A 25213-nucleotide genomic window follows, 5' to 3' on the forward strand; every position below is an offset into this window, starting at 1 on the left:
CTGTCAAATAAAGATCATAAATTTACCTGAATCATGGAAATTGAAGACTTCGAAGACCTCCAGTTAGATAGACCAAGTGTTCATGGATTGCGTGTAAATAATCCTTGAAAACTAAAATTCTCTATTTAGTAAAAAAAAATTAACTATAATTTGAAAAATGTAATTTTTCAGACTGAAGAACAATTACGTAGACACACTTTAGATAGTCATTTAGAACAAAAACCTATTGAACGAGCTTTACATCTTTTAACGTAAGTAATAAAAAAGATCCTTGTATCAATAATTAAGACTCGAATCAAAATAATTAATAACTATCAGCTACCTTGAACTACTTTTGGAGTATATTAATAAATTGATAAAAATGTAATATATATTTTTGATGATAAAATGACAATTTTTTATCTAAATAGTAATATTATTTTGAAAGCCATTTGTACATCATCATATTATTGTTTCATCTTAGTTAATATAATAGCAAATGAAATACAAATTTAATAGCGATAATTCACCATTTGATTAAACATACAAATGTTCTCTGCCATGTGCAATTTTATTAAACAAATAACTAACGCTATTGGTATGAATGAGCCTTTGAAATAAATGTAATTTGCTTTGATTGTTCATCCAAGGTCCAAGATTTACGTAACGAAATGGTACGTAGATTAGTCATGATGAGTCATAAGCAACTTCCAAGTAAGAATTTAAATTTGTCGCGCTGTTGGATCTCTCGTTCAATTGGTCGAAGCAGTAGCAGGTAAAGCTACGGTGGAGGTCCGTCAACTCTCGGTAATCTTCGTAGGCACTTCGTATAGTATGAGGCAATAGTATCGCGCGACCAGATCGTGCCAGCAGTGCACGAAAGTAGATGTAATAGATGATTTTAGATATGTGATTGCTTTGTGGTTAGTCTATTTCAATTGCTTTAATAAAAAGCTACACTTAGAAAATGCTTATGAAGTTGTTACTGGTGGGTTCATCAAGTCAATTAACTCGCAACTGTGCAATACGATGAATGAGAAAAATGTGGCAAAAAGGAGGCGAAGCTCTATTTGATGACATATCAGATGCGTAAGTATCTTTGAATAGTTATTTTAATGCAGCAGTATATCCCTAAAGATGCAATCGATGAGAAACGATGTAGAGTTTACAGCACGTCCTATGTGCTAAAAATAACGACCCAACAATTTGAGAGTCTCATCTTCAACTGCACGTCGTTGAGGAAACACTAATTATATCCTAAGAATTTGGACTCTTTATACTTCATTTTACATTATAAAATAACATCAAGTTATGTTTGTTTTGATTTTACATTTAAATAACTTAATTATTCAATACTTTATTTGTGTAATTTGATAGGTAAATTGTCAGGTAAACCAAATTGATTTATCTGCTAAGATATACTTTATATAAAAGTAAATAAGGTCAGGTATATGCTTAATAAAATGACACGTTCCATGCATCATTCATATTACTTTTATCTGTTTACAAAATACTTCCATGTCAGATAATATTCTCATTAGATGAAAATGTGATTAATGATTTAATCTTCAAAGCAATCACTCCAGTAAGTGAATTTGATAATAATTATTATGAATGAATGTTACAGGAAAGGTGATGAGATACAGCGGTTGAGTGTGATTCAAACATTACCAACTTTACTAGCTGAAGATCCACAAGCATGTATTCAAAGATTAATACCCATGATGCAGGAGACTTTGCCTTCAGCATCAACAGAATTTCATGTTGCTGCTTCCTCTACTTTCAAAACAATATTAGAACAAAGACTCGTCAGTGATTCGGTTTTCACACAAACATTCCTACAAAAAATTCTAAGTCTTCTCAATCACAAGGATCAGAGTAAACATAGTTTTATCTATTTTAATACACATGAATTGGTAAATAAGTTTGCACTTTATCACTCTTTTTTTTTGAAATTTGTCCTACTTAGTGTCTTAAATAATCTTTCAGAGATTTTCAGGCAAAATTACTCCAAACTCCAAAAAGAAAAAAAAACAACTTGAGTCAATGTTTTTAAGTAAAAGTGCAAAAGTTGTTTATCGATTCAATCTTTATAACTTTGACATCTTGACAATGATTTTATATTTTTAGTTGTAGCTCATACATGGCTGGAGACCTTACCTGACGTGATCGATTTACTACCAATTGATGTTGTTGCGCGTAAAGTAAAAATACATGTCTATTCATTCATATAATATTATTGTTTTTAAATCAACAAATACACAAGCTGTTGATCGATTCATTCATAGATTCTGCCGGTGGCTATAAGTAAAGGACAGTTGTCACAGCCTGTCGAGTCTCGAATAGTTTGTTGCAAGTTATTAGGAAGGATCTGTACGAGATTCGATTCTCAAATGTAAGACTTTTTTTAAATTTCTGCTGACATAATCGAAGAATATAAAAATAATCATCAGATAACATGATAATATTGAGTATTAAATTTCAATAAAGTTGTTTTTATAAACTCATATTATTTTCATTATTTAAGAGCAGTTGATTAAAGTAATATTCATATATTTTTGCTGACAGTAGACATAATATTGCGATTTTTATTTCAATATATAAATATTTAATAAATAATGTATTTAATTACAGGATAAAAAAGGATGTACTGCCTACAGTCCATTCACTTTGTCAAGATGAAAATAGTGATGTAAGAGCTTGTATATGTTTACAACTGCATTTTGTAGCTGAAGGCTTAGGTCCTGAGTTAGTAAAATCTTTGTTACTTTCGTTAATTATTGAATTAGCAAACGACGAAGAAGCCATTGTAAGGCAAGCCTCTGTACAGACAATAGTTCATCTTCTACCTCATTTTCAAGCTAATGTACTAAAGAGTGCAATTTCACCACTTTTTAAAAAATTATGCGAGAATTCTTTACAAGCTTTTGATAGCGTAACACGTATCATTGCCGAAGAGTTTGGAAAAATCGTCATTGGATTAGAAAAATGTCTGACAGCATCAGAAAAGACATGGTTTTTAAAATATTTTCAACAATTAGCACAAATAGGAATATCAAAACATATTACAACAGCAAAAAAAAATAGCTTTGCTGAACAAGAAATTTCGGTGGATTTTGATTTGGAATTGTGTAAGCAATACCTAGAATGTCGGAGGCTGTGTGCTTTTAATATTCCTGCGATGTTTTTTCTTTTTGCATCATCAACACCAGAAGATGTTGACATATTGTTATCAACATTTTCTGCTCTTGCACATGATTCACTTTCTGTGAAACGTGCAATTGCTTGTGGTATTCATGAGGTAAATCTTTATTCTCATTTGAACTTATTGAAAGTTTTCTCAATAAAAAAATAATTGTTTTATGTATAACCATTAATTCTATTTCTTTTAAAGGTTGCAAAACTCCTCGGACCAAAATGCCATTTAATTAAAAAGGATTTTATGAAATTATTAGATCATAAGAATAAAATTTTACAAGGTTTAATTCCACATATTGCGCAAACAATTGAACTTATAATACAGAGTAATAAGACCACTGAAACAGAGCATGAAGTAAGTACATTTATTGTTTACATTTATTGAAAATTTGCTATCACTCAGGTATATTAAATTATTCTCATTCCTATAGGACTTATTGATAGCAGAATTAGGAGCAGCATTATTGAAATGTGAGAATGAAATATTTACTAGCAATAATTGGAGGTCATCAAAATCGATGTTAGAGCAATTAGAAATTTTACCGAAACTTTTTTCGAGTGAATATATCTACACCAACTTTGTGCCTGTGGCATTTAAAAGAGCTCTGACTACCGTAAGATAATTCAATGTTTCTATGATAAAAATGCATCAAGTTGAATTTATTATCCAATAAATTTTTATTTCAGAAACCCATACCAGTTCGTTTAGCCGCTGGCAGATTAATTCTTGTATTTACTCGTTATAATTTGAAACCTCAACAGAGAAATTCAATTCGAAATAGAATATACACAGATTTTGCTAGAAACCAAAGTAGTTACGTGAGGATGTTATTTCTTCATATGATGGTTGAAGCCATGGCAATATTTTCTTCCAATTATTTTAAAGAGCATTTTTATTCAATTGTATTAAGCTTGTCAGACGATCTCATAGCTAATATTAGGTTTAAATTAGTAACGCTGTTGCCTACGCTTAAGTCCTACCTTCGATTGCCTTCCGATAGAAAGCTTTTATCATCTTTTGAATCAACTATCCGTAATTTAATGAACAATGAAAAAGATCATGACGTTATTTTTGCACTTACTAATACTATTCGGGAATTAGATAAAATTGATGTTCGGCATGAAGGTCAAACAGTGAGTATTGTATTTCAAACACATTTTCAATTGTTTTTCATATTTAATTAAATTCTTTTTTATTAATTAAAATTAAGTCATCGGCAAAAATGAGTAAACAAGATCTCGAAGACCTAAGAAAGTTTGAAGAGGAAAAAGAATTGGAAGCAATAACAGGAGGAAAATCATCACCAATCGGGCAATTAGCTATGACCATTGAAAAAGGATTATTAACCTCAGGTCGAACAAATGTTAGTGACGGAACATCTTCCTATGGTAGTAAACAAAGTACAATTATCGAAGGCCCATCAAAGTCATCGTAAGAATAATAATTTTTATTTATTGTATAACTCTATAAATAGAGTAATCAGAGCTGAGCTAGGATTTTGCTCTAATTTTTTCAGGTTATCAACGACACAGAAAGCAAAACAAACAGGTGTTACGGAGTCAGTAACGGAGAGCTCATTTAAGGCGACAAGACGTGAGTGGTATTTTCCGGTCCAATTAATAAGAACACTCAACAGAATACTAATGATTGTACTTATTTCAGAAACCACTGGGTTTTCTCAAAGTTTCGATCCTTCCAAATCTAGGTAAGAATGTTATTAAAATATTTTATAATTAAAAATCAATTAGCTTAATAATAATGGTACCTTTGAACAAAAAGCGAGCTATTGTCTTTATGATTTTAGTACGTCTAGTGATAATTTAACTTCGAGTTGGGTAAGACTAACATCTAACCGAATGCTACTAACACAACTATGGGAAAAAATTGATCAGCCAGAATCTACTAACTCTTCTTACAACTCTACTAATACAAATATCGACGACGGTGATGATTTTGTTTCTAACATGTCATGCGGGTGTAGTAATACTCCAAGTTTTGTTTATCCAAATCCTAGTACTTTAGAAACTGAATCTAACAGACTAAATTTAACTGGCAGCTGTTCTTGTGATAATCTTGAATGTAAGAAAACGTTTCATTCCTTTTTGAAACATAATTATTTTGATTTTCACTCACGAGCAAGTCCATTACATCTACTAACACATTCTAAAGAATCTAGGTATGAGCATATTCATAATTATTTTTCGCCTTCTCCTTCAAGAGAATCTGTATATGATGATACTAACTCTCCCAATTTTGCTGCTCTACGTGCAGTAACAAATGCCGCTCACTATAATTCTTGTTGGGCTTTTAGTTCCATGCCTGAAATACCCGTTACTCTTTTGGATGACGAATTTCTTGTTGATACTGGAGTCAGAATTCCTGCACAATTGTCATCATCACAAAGTACATCAAAAATACCTAACTTACAGGATATTATTTATCGAAATACACGTATTAATAATAAATTTGATAAAAGCAACAAAATCGTTTATACACCATTAAAGCAAAGATTAACTAGTGTTGATCAGAAAAGTAATAGACTCTCTGGAAATTTTGATTCACGATTTGCTTCTAAAGTTCAAATGAGAGATAACTTGAAGGATAAAAGGTACTCTGTAATGCCACCTAAATCTCATTCAAATTCAGAAACATCTCAAAGTCAAGGACTGGATGATAAGTCAAAAAGATCATCGTTTACGATGGATCGAGAAGTAAATAGATATACAAATTACGTTTCAGACTCTGATTCTAAAGTCCAGATGAGAATTAATTCAAAGGATAAAAGATATTCAGTCATACAAACAAAAGCACGTTCAAATTCGGAATCTTGCCAAAGTAAAGTGTTAGATGATAAAGCAAAGAGATCGTCATATGCCTCAGATCGAGATGTAAATGATAAATTTAAAAAATGTCTTAAAACAGGGATGACATCGTACGATAATGAAGGGCCTATATTCAGTAGATACAGTAAGCAAAACTTCAAACGACACAGTGTAGAGGTTACTGACTATGCTCCAGTTAATCGTATGAATACACTAAAAAGAAACTTTACTTTGGATGTAAACCATAATCAAGGTACCAGTAAAATTCCGCTAAGAAAATCAATAATAGCTTCTGGAAGTCGAACAGCTCCAGTAACTAGAGCATCCAGTCCAATAAGATGGGGACCACAATTAAGCTTTGAAGCAGATCATCAGCCTACAAAATATTCTGAACCAAATGTAAGCTGTTCTAGTGATCATTCTAGTGATGATGAAACTAATATGCATGGTTATAAAAAATTCACAAGCCGTGAATTATCTAATTTAAAAAAGGAAGACTATACAAAAGATTGGATCAATAAGTTGCCTGGTAACGAAAGAAAGGTGAGTTCGAAAGAATTTGATAATCTGTGTTCAAAATTCGCAGACGTTGGTCCAACATATGCCACCAAAGGAGAGTATTTACAGGATTGGATGAGCAAATTACCTGTTTGGAATCCACATGCTAAAAAAAATATGTAGTTGATACTTTTTCTGATAAATTTTTAATTATTATCATGACATAGTTGAAAAAAATCTCTCGCAATATTTTTAATGAGGATGAAATCAATTCATTTATTTTAAGACGCTGAATTTTAATTAATTTATTTCGATAATTAAAAAATGGAATAGTACTTATGATTAAGATTAAATGAATTAATGTTCGTTATATGAACATTATTGATTGATTATCAATTACAGCGAAACTTTTTTTAAATGATTACATAAATCAACTAACTTTTATTATGATCTTTGAAAAAATGTATATTAGACATCAGCAATAGGCTTGAATTTGGACTTAATTAAAAAAGTGCTGTAGTTTATTACTAGATGACAAACAACAATGACGTAAAATAAGCAACAATTTGCAAGAATAACAGTATTGAATTATATAGAAATAGACACTAGTCTGTATGTATTAGATCATTTACATTTTTCATTGAACTTAAGCATTTTTTTCATCATTTACATAATTATTTTTGTCATTTTAAAATCAAATATTTTTACTTTCGTAGGAACTTTTCAATTAATTGTAACAATATTGTTTATATAATTTATAAGCGTTATATTGACGTTGCACGTGCATTAATAATCTTGTTAATATTTGATGAAAATGTATATTTCGAAGATGCTGAATCGTTAAAGTCAGTATAAAAAATCTTTTTAATAGATATTATATTTATTAATATAAGTCAGATAATTTATCAACATGTACAAAGAAAAGGAAAATATTTTTTCCAGTGAGAAGAAATTCTAAGGCGTTATTTTATAAAAATTTAAATGCTAAGGGAGTTTATGCCAAACATATAAAAAAAAACTTAAGTTAACTTGGCATAATGTTTAGTTGAAATTTTCAACAGCTAAATATTATTTTAATTAGGCTATCAATTATTTAGCGTGCCTCTATTTTTAACAATAATATAGCATTTTATCAATTAAATGAAATTCAATAAGAATTTATATAATTCTCATGTTTGTGAATACTCTCGATTACAGAAGCAAAAAAAAAGATCGGGTATAGGATAGAAAAAAGTGTCAAGATTATGTCCAGTATATGACAGACTTAAAATATGAAGATTAAAAAGAATCAGAAGATATTTATTAGATAAACGTCCGGATCTGCTTAAAAAAATATTATTTATTTTTGTATAGATCTTTCATGTTCAAAACTGACATATGTGCCAGAAGAAAATATTATATATATACACTAAGTACTAAAGAGACAAAAAATGTTACTGTATAGATTGATAATTATATTTCATTGTTAATTCTAATGAAAACATGAATTATCATGTTTTATTACAATAATTACTGTTTATTGTATATAATACCCTATATACTCTAATTCCTTACAATTATAATATTTTATTTAATTATTCCATTATTATGAGATAGAAAATTATGTGTCCATTCTAGTATTTGTTCCAAAATACATCTGTGATAATTATCAGTTGTTTACTAATTATTTTACCAATTACCATTTAATGAAAAAAAAATTTTATAAATTAAAAAATAATAAATATATTTCTTTCAACATAAATATCATTATATAATGAGATTTTTTTTGAAGTAAGGTTTAAATGGAATAAAGTGGAGAAAATTTTTTAAAATCATTTTATTTTTCTACTTTTTTAATAACTTAAAAATCTCAGTCGCTACATATTTTTTATGATTTCCTATCCTTACATTAATGCATCATTAAAATAATTATCCACTTGAAGTTGTTTATCCTTTTCTTTGACTCTGGAATAATAATGCTATCTGTTTATCGTTGTTTCATACAAAAAATTCATTTAACTATTGATACATACTATTGAAAATTTTTCAGCAATACATGGAGATCAATAAATTTTTATGGTTTTGTTTTGAGAGTAATTATTTTTTTTTGATAATATTTTTTAAATCGCAAAAAAATGCGACTGTCAATGAAATCAATTCATGAATTCTATATTTAGAATTCTTCTAGGTAGTTAGGTAATCACTTTTTCGCATAATTTAATACAAGTTATTATGAGCAAATGTCAAGAAACGATCGTGCAAATAATGGTAAATAAATAATGTGACAATTCGTAGGAAAAAAGGTACTTTAAAAAATTATGTTCGCACAATCGTTTCTCGTGACATATTTTGCATGAAATAAAGTTAGTAAGACTATCATTATTCCGATAGTATCATTCAGAATTTTTCAACCATTTATGCACCTGTTTTATATACACCTATGAAAAAGTATTTGTTGGCATCAATCCCTTATAATAACGAGAAAAAAATATGTTTTAAAAGTGTAACTACTACATTTTCACGACTATGTACATAAATTCTACGTAAACTGGACTTTTTTCACTTTGATTCATTTATATTTAGTATACTTAATCAAATCTTAGATATGGTTCATTGTAAATAGCCAGTATACATAATTGAATACTCTTCTCCATATGATTCGACTTTTAAAATTATCATTTATCATTGCTGATTATCATTTTGATTAATTCCAAACTCTGCGATTGTCGAATTCACTGGTACATTATTCAAACTAACATTGAAAAGCTGTGATTCATTTGATCAGCAGTTAATTCATATTCATTTATTAACTTATTTTTTTCACTTTACCTGGGTTGTTTTTTTAATTTAAGTATTCCTTCACAAATTATTTTATTAATTACATTCAAGTGGATGATTGAAATTACAAATACCATCAAATTTACAAGAATGATATTTATTGGCATATTTTCCTCGCATATCTGGCTTTATAGAGCTACTTATTAATTTAATTCATTTGCAATAAAAATATATCATAGCTACGATAGTACTTAATACTTGACTAGCATGTTTAAATTAAAAAAAAAATGATTCCCAATCTATCATTATCAATTATCAAGTACTTAATTATGTTATGAAATATAGTATACATATATAGGCCTGTTAATTAACTAAATTGAGCGGAATTTTATTCCATTATATATCAACTCATGTTTTTTGAAAATGAAATTGATAAATATTACATTTTCTCATTGGGAATCTAATCAATATTAAATATAATATTAAATATTTATATTTATATATATATATATATATTTTTTTTAAGTACAATTATGGGTGATATAGTGTTTTTGAGACTAATGTGAATTTCTACTTCACAACTACGTCTTAAATATAATAATAAAATCTAATAGGTTCATAGGATTTGTTTAGAATCCACTCAGATGGGTAAGTACAGTTTCATCCACCAATTTTATCTTAAAGTATTAAGTTATAATATTTTTTCATACCATGTACCTGAAATATATTTACGTGGCACTTGATCGTGCTATGGATCTTATTTCATCCATACCACACGAATCATAACGCATCACGCATTACGAGAATTCATTAATTAAAAGGCTCTTGTGCAAAATTGCTTATACATTTTATGCCGCATGCCAATTAAAAGATTAATTAAAAGATATAGTTTAATGTTCCCGTTTATCATGAATATTTTTTTTTTCATACAATAAATTTGTGTATGAATATTATTATCGTATTTTTGCATTTTTTAATTCTTTTGTTTCATCCTTCTGGCGAGCTTGAACTTATTTTTTTCTGTTAAAATGGCATTGCGCGGCACACAAATAGTTTTAATAAAAAGCGTAATTCCAACACTTCTGTATTTTAACTCACAACTTCATCACGCCCATACCATTCTCAGTCTTGTGGTAATACTAATTTAATACTTATTTTCTCAACCGGTGCATCTCTAAAAATAAAAATAATTCTACATACAATCGATTCAAATTTTGCTTTGTTACATGATGTAAATCTTTTTTATCCTTGTGCATCATTATAATAAAGTTAATACATAATACAATATGTATATTATCGATGTGAAACATTATAGAATTTTATTTCAAAAAATTTATCAAGCAAAAGCTCTCAAGCTTTGTTCTTCTTGTCATTATTTAATATCAATTATGATTGATAGAATAACGTTACAATATTATTAAAAAAAAATCATCATTTATAATTGATAGGAAAAGAAAAATAATAAATTTCGATGTTTCATTTGAATTGTGCTCACAACTTTGATATTTTTTTCATTTAAACTTATTGTCATTCTCGACATTAATATAGCCGAAAATTTGATTCAATTGAATAAACATTTGATAACAAGAATGATTTATGAGCAAAAAATATTTTTTACGCATGGAGAAAAAAATTTAATTATTAAGACATTAATTTTTGTTTTATTTGATAAAAATATTTATTTTTATTATTAATTAATAATAATAATTAATAAATATATACGAATTCATAAATAAACAATTTTGTGTAAATAATTGAATATTTACGTAAATATTGAATAATTGAATAGATTATTTTCGCGATTCAGTAAATATTTTCACTATTAATAATTAATTTTTTTCTCAATGCGAAACATATACTTCGGCACAAAATTTTAGGTAAATATAAATGCAATATTTTCTCTATCCATTACTTATCTACTCACTCATTATTGCGTTTTGATATGTATACATTGACAGCAACTCCAGCTGTTTGTATACAGTTAGTTCAATTCACTTTAGGCAATTACAGAAGCAATAGGGAAGCATTAAAATAAATAAAAAATTTATGTAAAATACCTCTATAAAATGTACATTCAAGTATAAGTATATAAAAAAATGCTAATGATAAAAACTCATTATACTACGCCTTTGGCATAGGAAGTTTGTTGTGAATAGTACGTAAGAAACATTTATACCATACTTTTAATGAAATAACATCAAGTACAACTTATTTCAAAATCTAATAAATAATTATAATAAATAAAAAACACTGAAAGCAATAGCTTTCTAACAAAATAAAAATGCATTCAATAGGAATGAGATAATGCCACGGTACATTGCTGCGATATTTATAAAGATTTCGTTGCTTTTTATGATTAAGTTTTTTTTTATAATAATATATATTATAATTTAATTATTTGATATCGCTATCATATGTGATTGTATAGGGCTATAGATTGAAGCTTTTTTTAGCTCATAACTCGGAACAGATATTAATTAACAACAGCATTGATTTATGAATGCATTTAATGCATATTTTTGAAGCTCAATTAATTTTTTTTTTGTTACCGAGTCAGCAAATTTCATGCTACTTTCGTTTGTTTGAAAATTACGACATTTTTCATTTAATAATATTACCTTTTTTCTCATAAAATAAAGTCACTAGAGGCTATTATTGATTTTGTCTTATTTAAAACGTTAAGTACGTGAACCCTGTGAGTTTATAACTCAGAATTTATTTTTTATCAATTTATTGAATAGCTTAATCATTTAAACTAAATGTTCTTTAAGTATATTTTCGAATTATTATAATATTTTATATTCTTTTTTTTTCCATATAAAAAGTATACTCGTGAAGATAAAAAATATTTAAAAACAATGTAGTCCAAAGTAGTAAATACATACATACATTTTTAAACTCTAGGGCAGGATTCATATTATATTTACTATTATAAATTTCATTATTGAGCGTATTTTAGAAATAATTCTCTTAGTCGTTGTAGGAAGTATTTGATTATTGACTGTATTTCAACTATACGCAAGACCCTAGGTTTGTTTATTTTTTTACAAAAAAAACCTCGAAAATTCCTATTAAAGGAAGACCCATATAAAAAACGGTATAGAAAAAGTTGATAAGTGAGCCTATTTAAATAGAGTTGTAGAGAATATCGTGATTAGTTGCTTGATTACTCCATATGAATATTAGTCGGAAATATGTCTTTTGTTCATATTGTAGCAATTACAATTTCATACCTCAGGAAGTTAAATAGATGCTTCAAAAAATATGCCAGTAATCACCAGACATCTGCGTATAGTATAAATAGTCGTGGTTGCCCAGTTGTTCATCACTATCTTCTATTCATAGTATTCTTCTATTCATTGTGAGAAAGACTGGTATTTTATTTTTACTTGCTATCGTTCGTTTCAAGCTTCCTAGAATAGTAAATCAGATGACACGTAATTAATAAGGATGACATTAATTTAATCTTAAGCAAAAACGAATTATGTTAAGGACAGATTTTCAGAGGATATTCAAATTTAAATAAGTTTTCGTGTACTCTGATATTTATCTCCATGATATTATCATTCATATTGTTATTGTTATAGTGAATAAAATATTGTACATATTTTAATATTATGATTTGCTATTTATTTTCTTCACTGCTATATTCGATTTAACTTCTATTGCATTTTAAACGAAAGAATTATGTTAATATACCTTCACTTTGCTGTTTGCTATTCAAGTTAAGTCAAGTTATCGCAAGGAAAATCGATTGAAATGACATGACACGATAAAACGGAAATAAAAGGAGAGTTAAGTTGACATGAGTTGTTTTATACAATGAAATAACACGAGTTATGCACAAACAACTTAATTATTTTTACCACTAAAGGAAACATTCAATTAAGTGATAATCAAATGATAAAGTTGGTATAAATCTGTTTGATAAAAAGCCACTTGGTGTGGTGTGTTGAATCATCGTACCGGCATATCTTAGCTGTTTCTAATGCGGATTCATCTGTCTTCCGTTCTAATAATAGAGTATATATGTATATATATATATATATAAATTAAAGTTTCTAGACATTTACCTCAGGAAAAAGAAAATGTTCTCTTGCTTGTAGAGGTTGTTCAAAGGATGAACTGCTCATATATCCAGGTGATGGAGACTCACTTTTCTCTAAAACTGGAGTAATGTTTGCGTAGCTTGATGGTGTTGTTGTTGTCGTCGCTCGTCCTTGTTCTGTTAAAATACTACGATCCAATTTGTAATACTCTTTTCCACTACGAGGACGTAAAGTAGTTGTTACTGCTCTGCCTCCCAATCTAGAAGAGATAAAAAACATTTTAGGAAACGATCATTAAAAGATTATTGCTAAGATTAATACTTCCGCTCAGAGTGTACATTATTCTTTTATTAGCTTAACAATTTAATGTTTTATGTTTGATAAAAAAGTTTTTTATTTTCGAATAAAATTTTTGTTTTAACTTTCTATGTTTTTTTGCATGATAAACATGCTGGTAATGAGAAAACTAAATAATTTATACCTCATAAATTGAGTAATTGAATAAATGAAAAGAGTTAATGAAAGTAGATAGATATTTTCAGTAAATAATTTACCTCAAACTGTCTGGCGTATCAGACGAAGAGTGTGATGAAAGCGAGAGTGTCTCAATATAATCAGACATATCTGAAGTGCCGCTACTTGTACTCCTTGAGTCAATATACGGAGTACCAGATGTTTCTCCTGGACTACTGAATCCTTTTGAACTTTTGGGCAAACATGTTGGTATATCGCCCTCCGCTGAAGAAGATTTAGTTGGTATCTTTATTTTTTGAAATTGAAAAGATAATTCTCGTAGTGGATCACTAGATTTTGATTTTCTCGGTAAGCTGCTATGATAGCAAACTGGTGGAGGACTTTTACGACATATCGTAAGGATATTTTGCTTTCTCGAAGAAGAAATAGGTGTTAAAGAATATTCAAATTCTACGAATTCGGCATTTCGATGGCTAAGGGATCCAGTAGAGACTCCAGAGTCGTTGCTACTTGATGAATCTCTATTGTGCCCAGCTTTAGATGGCACAGATGATGATCGTCGTATTTTTATTGAAAACGGTTGAGAGACTCCACTTGATTCATCACAGTCACGATTCACCTTGAGATCCGAATTGATGCATGGAATAGGTTGATCTTTATTTATCAGAGACGATTTATCCGTTTCACTCGAGCATTTGTGAATCACATTTGAAGATGAGAAACCAGGACTCGAATCCTCTAGGTAATGTGCAGATTCCGCTGAATAAGAGCGTTTTCTCCACAACATTTCCAAACTGGCAGTACCGTCAATACTGTGTGATGGATCGATTAAACGGCGTCTAAGGTAGGGACTTGATAACATCGCGGATCCGGGAATTCGTAATTCAGAATCCGAACGCTTTCTGTTTCCTTCAATCAATGAAGAGCTACCAAAGAGCGTAGGGTTGCTGGAGCTCTTAGTTCCACCGCAAATACGCGAGATAACTTCCTTTGAGCAAGCATTATGAGCAGGCTGCATCGGCAAGTACCCCGGAAATGGTTTCTTTAACTGCTTATCTGGATCCATCTGCAGATAGTTGGTTGCATTGTCTTTTACATGACCGCATTTATTACATACCTTGTCGACTTCTTGCTCACTATTATCCTCCTCATTATTCCTGTCTTTCAACCCGTCTGCAATTTCCTCCATCTCTTCCTGAGAAATACCCATCCTCGTGATAAGATCTCTACTATTCTCATAGTGTTCAAGAGATTCGGTAAAGTCGATATTAACATAATTGGCTCGTTTTGATTCTGGTTGCGTGTCGATAACTGGTTCCACATTTTCGTAGTTATTCGTTGTAGACTTTGACAAATAGTCGTTCTCATTTTTTATAGCACAACTGCCCAGATGATTATTTCCAAACTCTTTGCTGCCACTTGGATAAATTGCTAGTTCACCATTTGCATTCACAACTGGCATTTTTCCTTCTCCTGATAATTTCACGGGATGAACGGCAACGCCAGTGGGCTCAATGCCAGCTCCTCGTCGGCAATAAGGCAAAACAAAACCAGCCCAACTCATAACATTGTGACAGGGACATCCCAAAGACCTTGGCGATAGAGCTGACATTTTTGCCGGGCATCCACACTGTTGTAACATAACAGCTTGTGGAGTATGTGGTGTATCGTAATTTGGATAATTTTTTGGGAGTGCAAGACACTCTTTTATCTTACGAGGAGTATCATAATATTGATCACCTTGATTAGTAGGTGGTTCTAGCGACATGTGATGAGCTAAAATTGTTTTTGGAATATCATAATTTTCATAAGGGCTCGACTTGACACGTGTAACTGCATTTTTAGACTTGCACGTACAAATTTGTTCATTAGGCAAGGGCATAGGTGGCTTCTTTGTCTTCATTATGGCAGTGGACGGTTTCTGCGGTCTTGGTGGCAGTGTAGTAGGACTAGGTGATAATGATTTCTGTTGTTGCTGCGGTTGCGCTGTTTGCTGAATTTGCAGTTGTTGTTGTGGTTGCTGCTGTTGTTGTTGTTGTTGTTGATCTGGTTGCTCTTTAACCGGTGACGTTTTTGATAGAACACAGACACTTGAATCTGCATTTTGTGAGCCGGAATAATCGCTATCGTGACTGGAACTGCTGTATGACGATAACGATAATCTGTCGAAGGCGCGTGGCTGCTGCAAATGGCAACCTGGATTATTGAGATGATTGCCAGATGTTGAACTCAGAGTGGTTGTTGTATTTCCACTAGGATTTTTCGATATTGCTCCCAATTTACTGATGCAGCTGGAACATCTTTCTAAGCCAGACGTATTTTGTCGTGGAAGTGAGCCATTTCTCCATTCTGTCTGTTGATCTGTTAGCTCTGTAACAGAACTCGTTTCACGGCAACTGTAATCACCATCTAATTCCGTGTGATGTCTGCTTTCGGTTGAAGACCAGCAAGGCGAAGTCTCAGTTTTACAGCTCTCAAATTGTTCTTTGTAAGTAGTGGTAGTAGTATAGGAAACAGTTGAGGGGAAAAAATCACTAGCTCTAGTATCAGATCTAATGAATTGACGTCGTGGGCTGTCCTGCGCTGATAGCTCGCGCCCCAATGGCCTCTTTCGTGTCGCCAACTTCCCCTCAGCTGCCAGCTGGAGCGTCTTAACGATATCGTCGCCCTGATCTGTTATAAGCACATGCAACCCTTCCCCTCGACCACATCTCGACCCACCTTCGAAGCAAAATCTCCCCTCCACTACTCCATAACGTCGTAGATGGGCAATTTCCCAAACGCCAACAAGCCGAGGCGGTACACCAACTGTGAGACAAAATCGTCGATCTTGAATGTGCAAATGTGCTGGACCATTCGCAACTTTTGCTTTTGATGGTGCCGATGATATTATGATTAAAAATTGTTGGTCTGAAAAGAAAAAATATTGCCTTTTAAAAATCCATTTATTTTTTTTTCTAGGAGTAATAATAAATTCTCGTATTCTGAAGCGGAAAAAGGGGCTAAATCAAAAGAAGTTCACACTAGATCTCAACAGCTATATCTTTGTCACGTTGTGGTTATTTTAAAACGATATGTTCTAAATAAAAATTGAAATCGATACTTTTAAAGTGGTTCGAAATTTTTCAACAATACGATATTTCTTTTTTTGTTTCATTAGAGTTAACGCTCATTTCACACACTATTTGCCATTTAAATTAGTACAAGGTTTTTCAATAGAAATGATCAAACTTTATTTAAATCGGAAAAATTCTTGACCTGACTTTTTCATGCAAATAATGAAATTTGCATCGATATAACTTTATCCTTTATCGCACTCGTGCGATCTAAGATTTTAAAAATAAGTAACTTTTGTTCTCAAGTAATTTTAAACATATTTCAAATATAACCCAAATGAACGTGCAAATAATATTTTCTCAAAATTTTAGCTTGAAGTTTACTGGATGATAACAATAATAAAATAATATTTACTATTAATCACGATAATTATGCCGTAATACATTGATAAGATAATAGACACAACTTTAATAACGAACAAAATCTAATAAATTTCATTATTGAAACCATGAACAAAATTATAGATATATATCTACCAGTATAACTCAATATACCAAGTCAATATCTAGATGAAACAGTCTAAACAATTTATAAACTTATCTTCTTTTTCGCTTCAGAGCAGAATTTTACATTTAATTATATATCTTACCTTCTCCTAAATTACTTGAAATCTTCACCTGCCACTGTATCAAGCGTTCTCTTGTATCAAAAGCAAGCACGACTATCAAGTCTTGGCAAATAATCGCGATAGTATTCGACTCTTTATCAAGAGTAAAGCCACTTTCTATTCCTAAAAAATGTTGTAAACTCAAAGACGCTTTGGTCTGGCCTTGTTTATACCTATCTTTGCTGTCTCCATAAAGTTGCAGGTGTAAACAGTCTGAAATGATAAAGAAAAATCTCAAGAAACATGGTTTTGCGATATTGAGACGCAAGAAAAATGGTAAGTAGAGAATTTTTTAGGGTGCATGTCGTTAACTCGTGTAAGACGAGAGTCCATTTTGGCATGAATGGGTGCTATAAGAAACCATGTAGTTAGTAAAATACAACAGATGTGTTTCTTTAGTTTTTTTTCTCATCGTATTCAAATATACCCCACTACATCAACAGATGTGTCTAAAAAGATTCAAGCAGGGATTTTTGTCACGCTGATAACTTATAGAGAATTTGAAGGGTAAAGCCTTAGGTCTTTTTAGTTTGAAAATAGACGTTTCCTACTCGTTAAGTTAGTTTTAGTGGCTTCTAAATGAAGCGACGAGAAATCCCTTTCAATCCACATCCTCCCCGCAATAAAAACTGACAGCTCTTTAGCTGTCTAAGAATAAGTTATTAACTCGAATGCTCTATAATTGATCTCATGTACGGGTGTGGGAAAAAAACACAAGGATAATATTTTTTTCAACATGAAAAAAAATATTTTTGTTACGTTACCTGCAACTGGCGACAATTTCCGCATAACACACCACCGAGATTTCCACTGAAAATAAAAATTCCATTATTAATTTATTATTCAAACAGCTTTTTTGATGAATTTGTTGTGAACAACTCTGGTAAATACTTTGGAGTACATTCATTTTAATTAGTAATAACAACTTTGATATATCGATGTAATTGAATTAAAAACTATGTTAGCTTTATCATAAGTACTCTCTATAAGCTAAAAAAGTTTTTTTTAATTTGCAGTTAAAAAATTGATATAGTATGATAATAATAATAGTGACAGTTAATTAAATCTCTGTACATGAATTATTTTAAATGGTACTGTTTTAAAACAATATTTTTAAACTCAACGTATTCTGTTTTTGATTGTTGGCTAAAAAATAGTCTATTTACTGTTATTAGTGAATATAATTCATTTTAAAAAATTTCTATTGAAGTGTATACTAGAAAATTACAAAGAGTAGCAACCTAATAATTATTTTTAAGTCGGTTTTTTGTGTGTATAAAGCTTTCAGGAATTTATTCATTCCTTTGAGTAGTAAAGCAGGGCAATAAATTACAAACTAAAAAAATTACCAAGCAAAAGAGAACAATAAGAAAAGGCTGTTTTAGTTTTTTAATGGAATAAAATGCAAATTTCTTAAATACAAAATTCGCAAATATTTTCTACAATTCATAACGAGTCAAAACAAAAAATTTTTATGTGATAAAAAATGTACATTAATACAACGAAATAATCTTTTATAATAATTTTGGAGTCGTTAAATATGATGTGCTAAAAGATGGCATATTTTTGATCAATTGTCATGGGTTTTAGGGACATCCTTATTGCTTCGAGAAACAGGGCAATTAAAAAAAATCGATATTTCGAATATACACTAAATTGTCCGGAACACCCTACAACTACAAGTCTTTTTTCCAGGACATATAAATCTTTACCGTCTCATTGGACAATAAGAATGTCCACAAGGGCAATGCGGAAAGTGTGAATTGGATCTGAAGAAAGAAAATATCACGCATCTGCCCGCGCGAACCACAGCGACGCAGCCGGCTTTACTTTTTATTATGATCATTATTATACATACACTAAGTAAAGATACGCAGCGAAAATTATTATCGAAAGGAAGTGTCAATGACTTCCTATAAAGATTATTGTGTTATTGCGATATTGCAATGTACACATAACATATGCATAAATTTTTGCTTCGAAAATCAGCAAGAAAATACACTTACTTTTTTGCCATCGCGAAATTTGACATTTCCCTCGATAATACAATTGTTATCCACCATTGTAGTAGACAGCATTTATCTCGCTGGCAGATGTTTTACTCATAACTAACGCACATTTAACACTGGTAATTTCATTCTTTATATTTTACATCACTCATAAAATACTATTTTATTAATGCTCCACAACGTTTTTAGTGATGTTTCTTCAATACAACTTGTCAATCACGCGGCGAAATTCATACTCCAATCTTTTAGATTTGTAGCATCCATCTTAACTTACTCTACTATTCTAATCGACTGAAGCAGTTCAAGTTTCTCTCTACCCTCACTCCTATCCCTCGGCTTTCGGAGCGAGACTGCGTTTTCAGTGCCACCACAATCCCAACATAAAAACATAGGTCGTGAAAATATTTCATTTTTTAGTGGTGGTAAAAGTGTTTTGACTTTTCAGGGTCTTAAAACTCGACTCATAGATTATTTTTATTGTAATTGTCATTAAAATTTTCTGTTTTGACATTTCGAAAACGAAATGATCAATAATTGCTATTATTTACTTATAACATATTGTTGACAATTGTTTTAATCAATAACAATGAATTCGGAGAATGACGTCTGCTGGTTTCATGGTAAATTGTCTCGTGAAGGTGCTGAGTTTCTACTGAATAATGGTAAAAACTTCAGATATATTAAATGTTTTTTCTATCATATGCATTGACTGATTACTCCAAAATGTGTTGACACGATGAAATGTTCAAAATTATAATATTATAAACTTTTATTTAGGCAATAATAAAGATGGAACATTCTTAGTGAGAGAAAGTAGCACCTCAATTGGTGATTATGTTTTGTCTGTTTTATACGATCAAGAGGTCATTCACTATCAAATTAGAAAACACAAAGAGGATGCTTTTTTTTGTATAGGTAAGAAATAGTCAATATAATATTTAATGACTACACTTTTCTATTTTCCAACTCTAAAAGCTACATATTCCTAAGCCATTAAACTTCAAAAATTGACAGTAATAAAGAAAAAAGATTGCCATATAATTAAAAGTTTATTTTGCTTTATTTCAAAAATTCATCTTCAATCTGCAGAAGATAATACTCCACCTCTTCATGGACTGGAAACATTAATAGAGCATTATCGAAGAGACAAGTATGGATTGGAAGTAAAGCTAGGAAATAGTTGTAAAGGTGATCCTCCACCTCCTGATACACGAAGACATGGTAGAACAAATCTTTTACATCGAGCTACTGGAGAAGGAAATTATACTATTGTTTCGGAGCTCCTTAAATGTGGATATCGTAGTCTAGACGCTAAAAATGAACTTGGACAGACTGCAGTACATTTAGCGGCCAAGGATGGAACTGATGATATTTTAAGAAAACTTATTGATAGTAAAGCTAGTGTAAATTGTCGTGATTCAGCAGGATATACCCCTCTCCACGTAAGTTTTTGTTGTTGTTATTTTTAATTCTCTACGGAAGTAGGAAGTGAAATGAGTCAAAAAATAAATCAATGTTCTGAATGTCTTTCTTCTAATGAGTGTTTCCCTACTTTTTTATACATTTTTTTTTCTTTGTGGTAATATGAAAATAAGCTATATTTTTTTATTAAATAAACGTCAAGAAATCTTGTGAAACCACAGCTTAAAAATATCTTATAAAAATTAAAATATTTATTAAAAAAAATTATTACTAAATTTTGAAAGATATAAAAAAATGTAGGACTGAATTGACTTATTTTTTATACTTTTATATACAATAATTTGAATACATTAGTTCCGATTAATATACTTTTGTATAAGTATTGAACCTTTTTTTAAAATATTTCAACTATTTCTCAAGCAGCGTTCGGAATCGACAAGGTAATAATGAATACCACAATTTCAATATTATCATTCTTTTCTCCCTTTTGAACTTACAATTTATGTTTCTTTTAAAAACCTGTAAATAACTCTTGTATGTTTTGATGTTATTTATTGTAGTATGCATGCCAAAGTAACTTACCCAATACCGTCAGAATTCTTGTTCGAGGCGGAGCAAATGTCCAGGCGAGGCACACAGACACGGGTAATAATTTGATGTACAAAGTTAGATAAATAAAAAAAAGGAAATATCATAAATTAGATTACAACAATATTTATAACTTCTAGAGTTAATTAAAATTTAATTAATTATTCTAAAGGTATGGTACCCCTTCATGAAGCAGCTGCTGCGGGTCATAAGGAAGTAATACTTGCACTGTTGTCGATGAATGCACCAGTTAATCCTAGGACAATAGACGATGAAGTGCCACTTGATCTTGCCAAAAGAAATGGTCATCATGAATGCATAGAATTACTAAGTAAAGTATTTTTTATTCTTCATCGTAAATTTTTCATGAGAAAACTTTTGATAATTAATTATCTATTTTTAATCCAGGTAATTATAAGACTCCAGCGTCAAAAGAAAAAAGTTCAGACTGGTATCATGGAACTTTAAGTCGTCCTGAAGCTGTAGCACTTTTGCATGAAAATGGAGATAAAGACGGAAGCTTTTTAGTCCGATTTAGCGATCGCAGGCCAGGAAATTATGTTCTTACAGCTATGTATCATGGTCGAGATTTTCATTTTCAGATTCAAAAAAAGGTTAACTTTTGTCTTTAATTGTTGAAAAAAAAACCAATGATATATTTTGGTCGAACTTAGTTGTTAAACTTTAAATGGAAATACAATTGTAATAAAAAAACTTGATATTTTTATTGCAGGACAAATACTTATTTATTGATAATGGGCCGTACCTTGATTCATTGGAGCACATCATAGAGCACTATCGATCGATGCCAGATGGATTACGTGGCCCTCTTGTTCATGCAATTCCTCCAAAGCCAAGACCACCTGTCCCCGAAATGCCTCCCTCCATTTTCAACGGTGTAAGTATTATTGTCCATTATTGTTCGACTGACTTTTGTAAATATTAGTCTTTCAAGAATTATTTCACATTTTCTATCGATTGATACAGCCGTAGTACTGTCACGATAAATCAAAACGATACACATCTGCTTTTAAATTTTTTATCGTACCTATTTTAAAAAAATTAACCGGTTTAATTCAACATTACTAGCATGTCTACATAATCCTGATAAAAATGACTATTATTGCGATAATGGATAATACATTATTTTTAAAATAATCATATACAATTATTTGCAAAAAAAATAAGTGTGATAAAAGAATTTATAAAAAAATTTTCATTTTTAGAATACATTGACTAAAAGAAATAAAGACACTCTTACAAAAAAACCAATAGCACAGCCCAGAACAGAAATACCATCTCAATCATATTTTCAAAATATTTCTTTTCAAATGGATATTAAACCAAAAATGAATATCGTACCACCTCTACGGCCTTCTGTAGATAGCAATACAAATTCAACGGCGACTGTTTCCCATGTTCACGGTAATACAAATATAAATTTAAAATAAAATTACCATACATTGAATCAACTTCAATAGAGATAATTTATTTTACATATTTGTAGATTTTATTCCGGGGGAAAATTTAATTCTTCGAGAAGTTCTTGGAGAGGGAGAATTCGGTGCAGTGTACGAGGGTGAATACGAAACTCCATCCGGTAAGACTGAGACGGTAGCAATAAAAACTCTGCGGGATTCACATAATAATGTTACGAGAGAAGAATTCCTTCGTGAAGCTCAACTTATGATGAATTTAAACCATCACTGCATCGTTAAATTAATTGGCTTTTCCGAAGGACCCCCTATGTTGATGGTAATTTTCTAACGCCCATCACGGATACCGTGAAAAATTACTAATAAAATAAAGTCATAAATTTTATTTTCATTGCTGTAGGTTCAAGAGCTCGTGCGATTGGGATCAATGCTAGCATACCTCCTCGAGTTTCCTGATAGAATCAATCCAAATTGTGAGTTGAAAATATGGGCGTCACAAATTGCTTGTGGAATGAAGTACCTTGAAGAATTGAGACTCGTTCACCGAGATTTAGCTGCTAGAAATATTTTATTAGCTTCTCGACATCAAGCTAAAATAAGTGACTTTGGTTTATCAAGGACTTTTGGTTCTAACGATTATTACAAAGCCACTCAAGGTGGAAAATGGCCTATTAAATGGTATGCTCCTGAATCTTATAACTTTGGGACATTTTCGCAAGCTAGTGACGTCTGGAGCTTCGGAGTTACTTTATGGGAAATGTATTCATACGGAGAACAGCCTTATGGAAATCGTCGAGGAGTAGATGTAAGTATTTTAATTTTTGATATTACTTTATGTAATCACTATGGAAATGGATGTATGAATAATTGATATATTAATATTAAACATTACTTATTAGGTCATTAAGCTGATTGAAACAGGCGAACGTCTTTCTAAGCCAGAAGATTGTCCAGATCATATCTTTGAAATGATGCAAAAATGTTGGTCTTATCATCCTCATAATCGTCCGACATTTGCAGAATTATTTGAATTTTTCAGTACTGATCCTGATTATGAAAATTTAAAAGATCTCGTTGCGAACGTGAATATCAGCTGATAAACTAAATGTAACGTTACAGTATAAATGACTTCACTTTTAAATATAAAACAGTAAAATGCATGTTTTATCAATCATACGACTATTAAGAAATTTTAATTCGTGATTTTAATTAAAGAATACGTATGTATTATCTTTCTTTTAAATGAGGACTAACTATTTCGGATAAATATATGAATAATGTTATAAGACAAATTGTTGATAAAATGAATGTGGGATAAATGTTAAAGTTTTGAATGTAAATTGAATCTATTTTTAACTATTTTTATACCAAAATTATAATGCATTCAAATTTTATATTTTATTATAAATAATGAAATAGTTATAATAATGATGTTATAGGAAAATGGTGCCAATATTATGTGCCATTAGAATCGTCGCATATTTGTCGAATTTTTGTGTACATATCAAAATAAACAACATAACTATCATGAATGATAGATTTGTGCGGTAAATAATAATAATAGACAATGAAAAAGAGAGTGACAAATTTATTTTATCATTATAATCGCAGTTTATCATAAAAAAAAATCATAGATAATGCATTTATTAAATACATATGATAACAAAATACACAAAAAGTATAATTATCAGTTTCTGATTATGTTTTAAATCATTTGTATTCGTAATACCTCATACTTCCATATGCATAAACTATCGATTAACGATAAAATTAATTAGTCTAAGGCCATTGGTCATATTACTTTTAATAATCGACATGTATGGAATTTCTTCGAATAATTATCTCACTTTATCTCAAGAAACGGTTTTTATCACTATAGTTGATTTTGTTTTGTAAAAAAGTTCCATATAATTCTATATTTTTCTTCTATTTTTTCATCTTTGTTGCAATAAGAAAAAAAAGTCTAAAAAACATAAACTTAAAGGACAATTGTAAAAATCGTAACTTATTAAAAAATATTGTAAGCTTATAAAAAGTTTTTTTATTTGCATTTTAAGAAGAAAGCTTTTTGAATGAGTGAATTTCTTAAATATTATGATAGTTCAATGATTTATATGACCATGGCAAATATATAAAAAATGTAGATACCACTATAATATATATCATTCTTCTATGTACAAATTATATACAGGATAAAGAAGATAAATATTTATATATTTAAGGATTAAAAAATTTTTTGAAAATCCACTCGTCTTA

General features: G+C 30.2%; 3 protein-coding genes across 4 annotated transcripts; 2 read left to right on the plus strand and 1 right to left on the minus strand.

The window, feature by feature from the left end:
• Positions 1–805: 805 nt before the first annotated feature.
• LOC118070969 (serine/threonine-protein phosphatase 4 regulatory subunit 4-like) lies at positions 806–6784 on the plus strand. Of its 2 annotated transcripts, none has more exons than XM_035089881.1 (12): positions 806–1068; positions 1607–1857; positions 2110–2183; positions 2268–2374; positions 2614–3280; positions 3374–3532; positions 3609–3791; positions 3865–4311; positions 4389–4609; positions 4695–4771; positions 4841–4883; positions 4983–6784. In XM_035089881.1, exons 1-12 carry the CDS (start codon positions 1013–1015, stop codon positions 6679–6681), a joined length of 3984 nt encoding a protein of 1327 aa, XP_034945772.1. In that variant the 5' UTR covers positions 806–1012; the 3' UTR covers positions 6682–6784. The 2 variants fall into 2 exon arrangements, with proteins under 2 accessions (XP_034945772.1, XP_034945773.1); XM_035089882.1 differs by having other exon boundaries at positions 807–1068; positions 5490–6784.
• A 4274-nt stretch (positions 6785–11058) lies between these two features.
• LOC118070982 (uncharacterized) lies at positions 11059–19852 on the minus strand. Its single transcript, XM_035089907.1, has 6 exons — positions 19509–19852; positions 18267–18312; positions 17485–17715; positions 13859–16688; positions 13329–13563; positions 11059–12668 (listed from the first exon to the last, which is right to left on the minus strand). The coding sequence occupies exons 1-6, from the start codon at positions 19578–19580 to the stop codon at positions 12660–12662; spliced, it is 3423 nt and encodes a 1140-aa protein (XP_034945798.1). The 5' UTR covers positions 19581–19852; the 3' UTR covers positions 11059–12659.
• Positions 19837–25091, plus strand: Shark (SH2 ankyrin repeat kinase). The gene is made up of 11 exons (XM_035089908.1): positions 19837–20173; positions 20289–20426; positions 20601–20953; positions 21494–21578; positions 21694–21852; positions 21930–22135; positions 22255–22419; positions 22748–22946; positions 23029–23276; positions 23358–23762; positions 23857–25091. The coding sequence occupies exons 1-11, from the start codon at positions 20098–20100 to the stop codon at positions 24052–24054; spliced, it is 2232 nt and encodes a 743-aa protein (XP_034945799.1). The 5' UTR covers positions 19837–20097; the 3' UTR covers positions 24055–25091.
• The last annotated feature ends 122 nt before the right edge of the window (positions 25092–25213 follow it).

The sequence above is a fragment of the Chelonus insularis genome, unplaced genomic scaffold, assembly GCF_013357705.1.
Source record: "Chelonus insularis isolate UGA/USDA-ARS -01 unplaced genomic scaffold, ASM1335770v1 contig_70_pilon, whole genome shotgun sequence".
In the NCBI taxonomy this organism is placed as follows: Eukaryota; Metazoa; Arthropoda; class Insecta; order Hymenoptera; family Braconidae; genus Chelonus; species Chelonus insularis.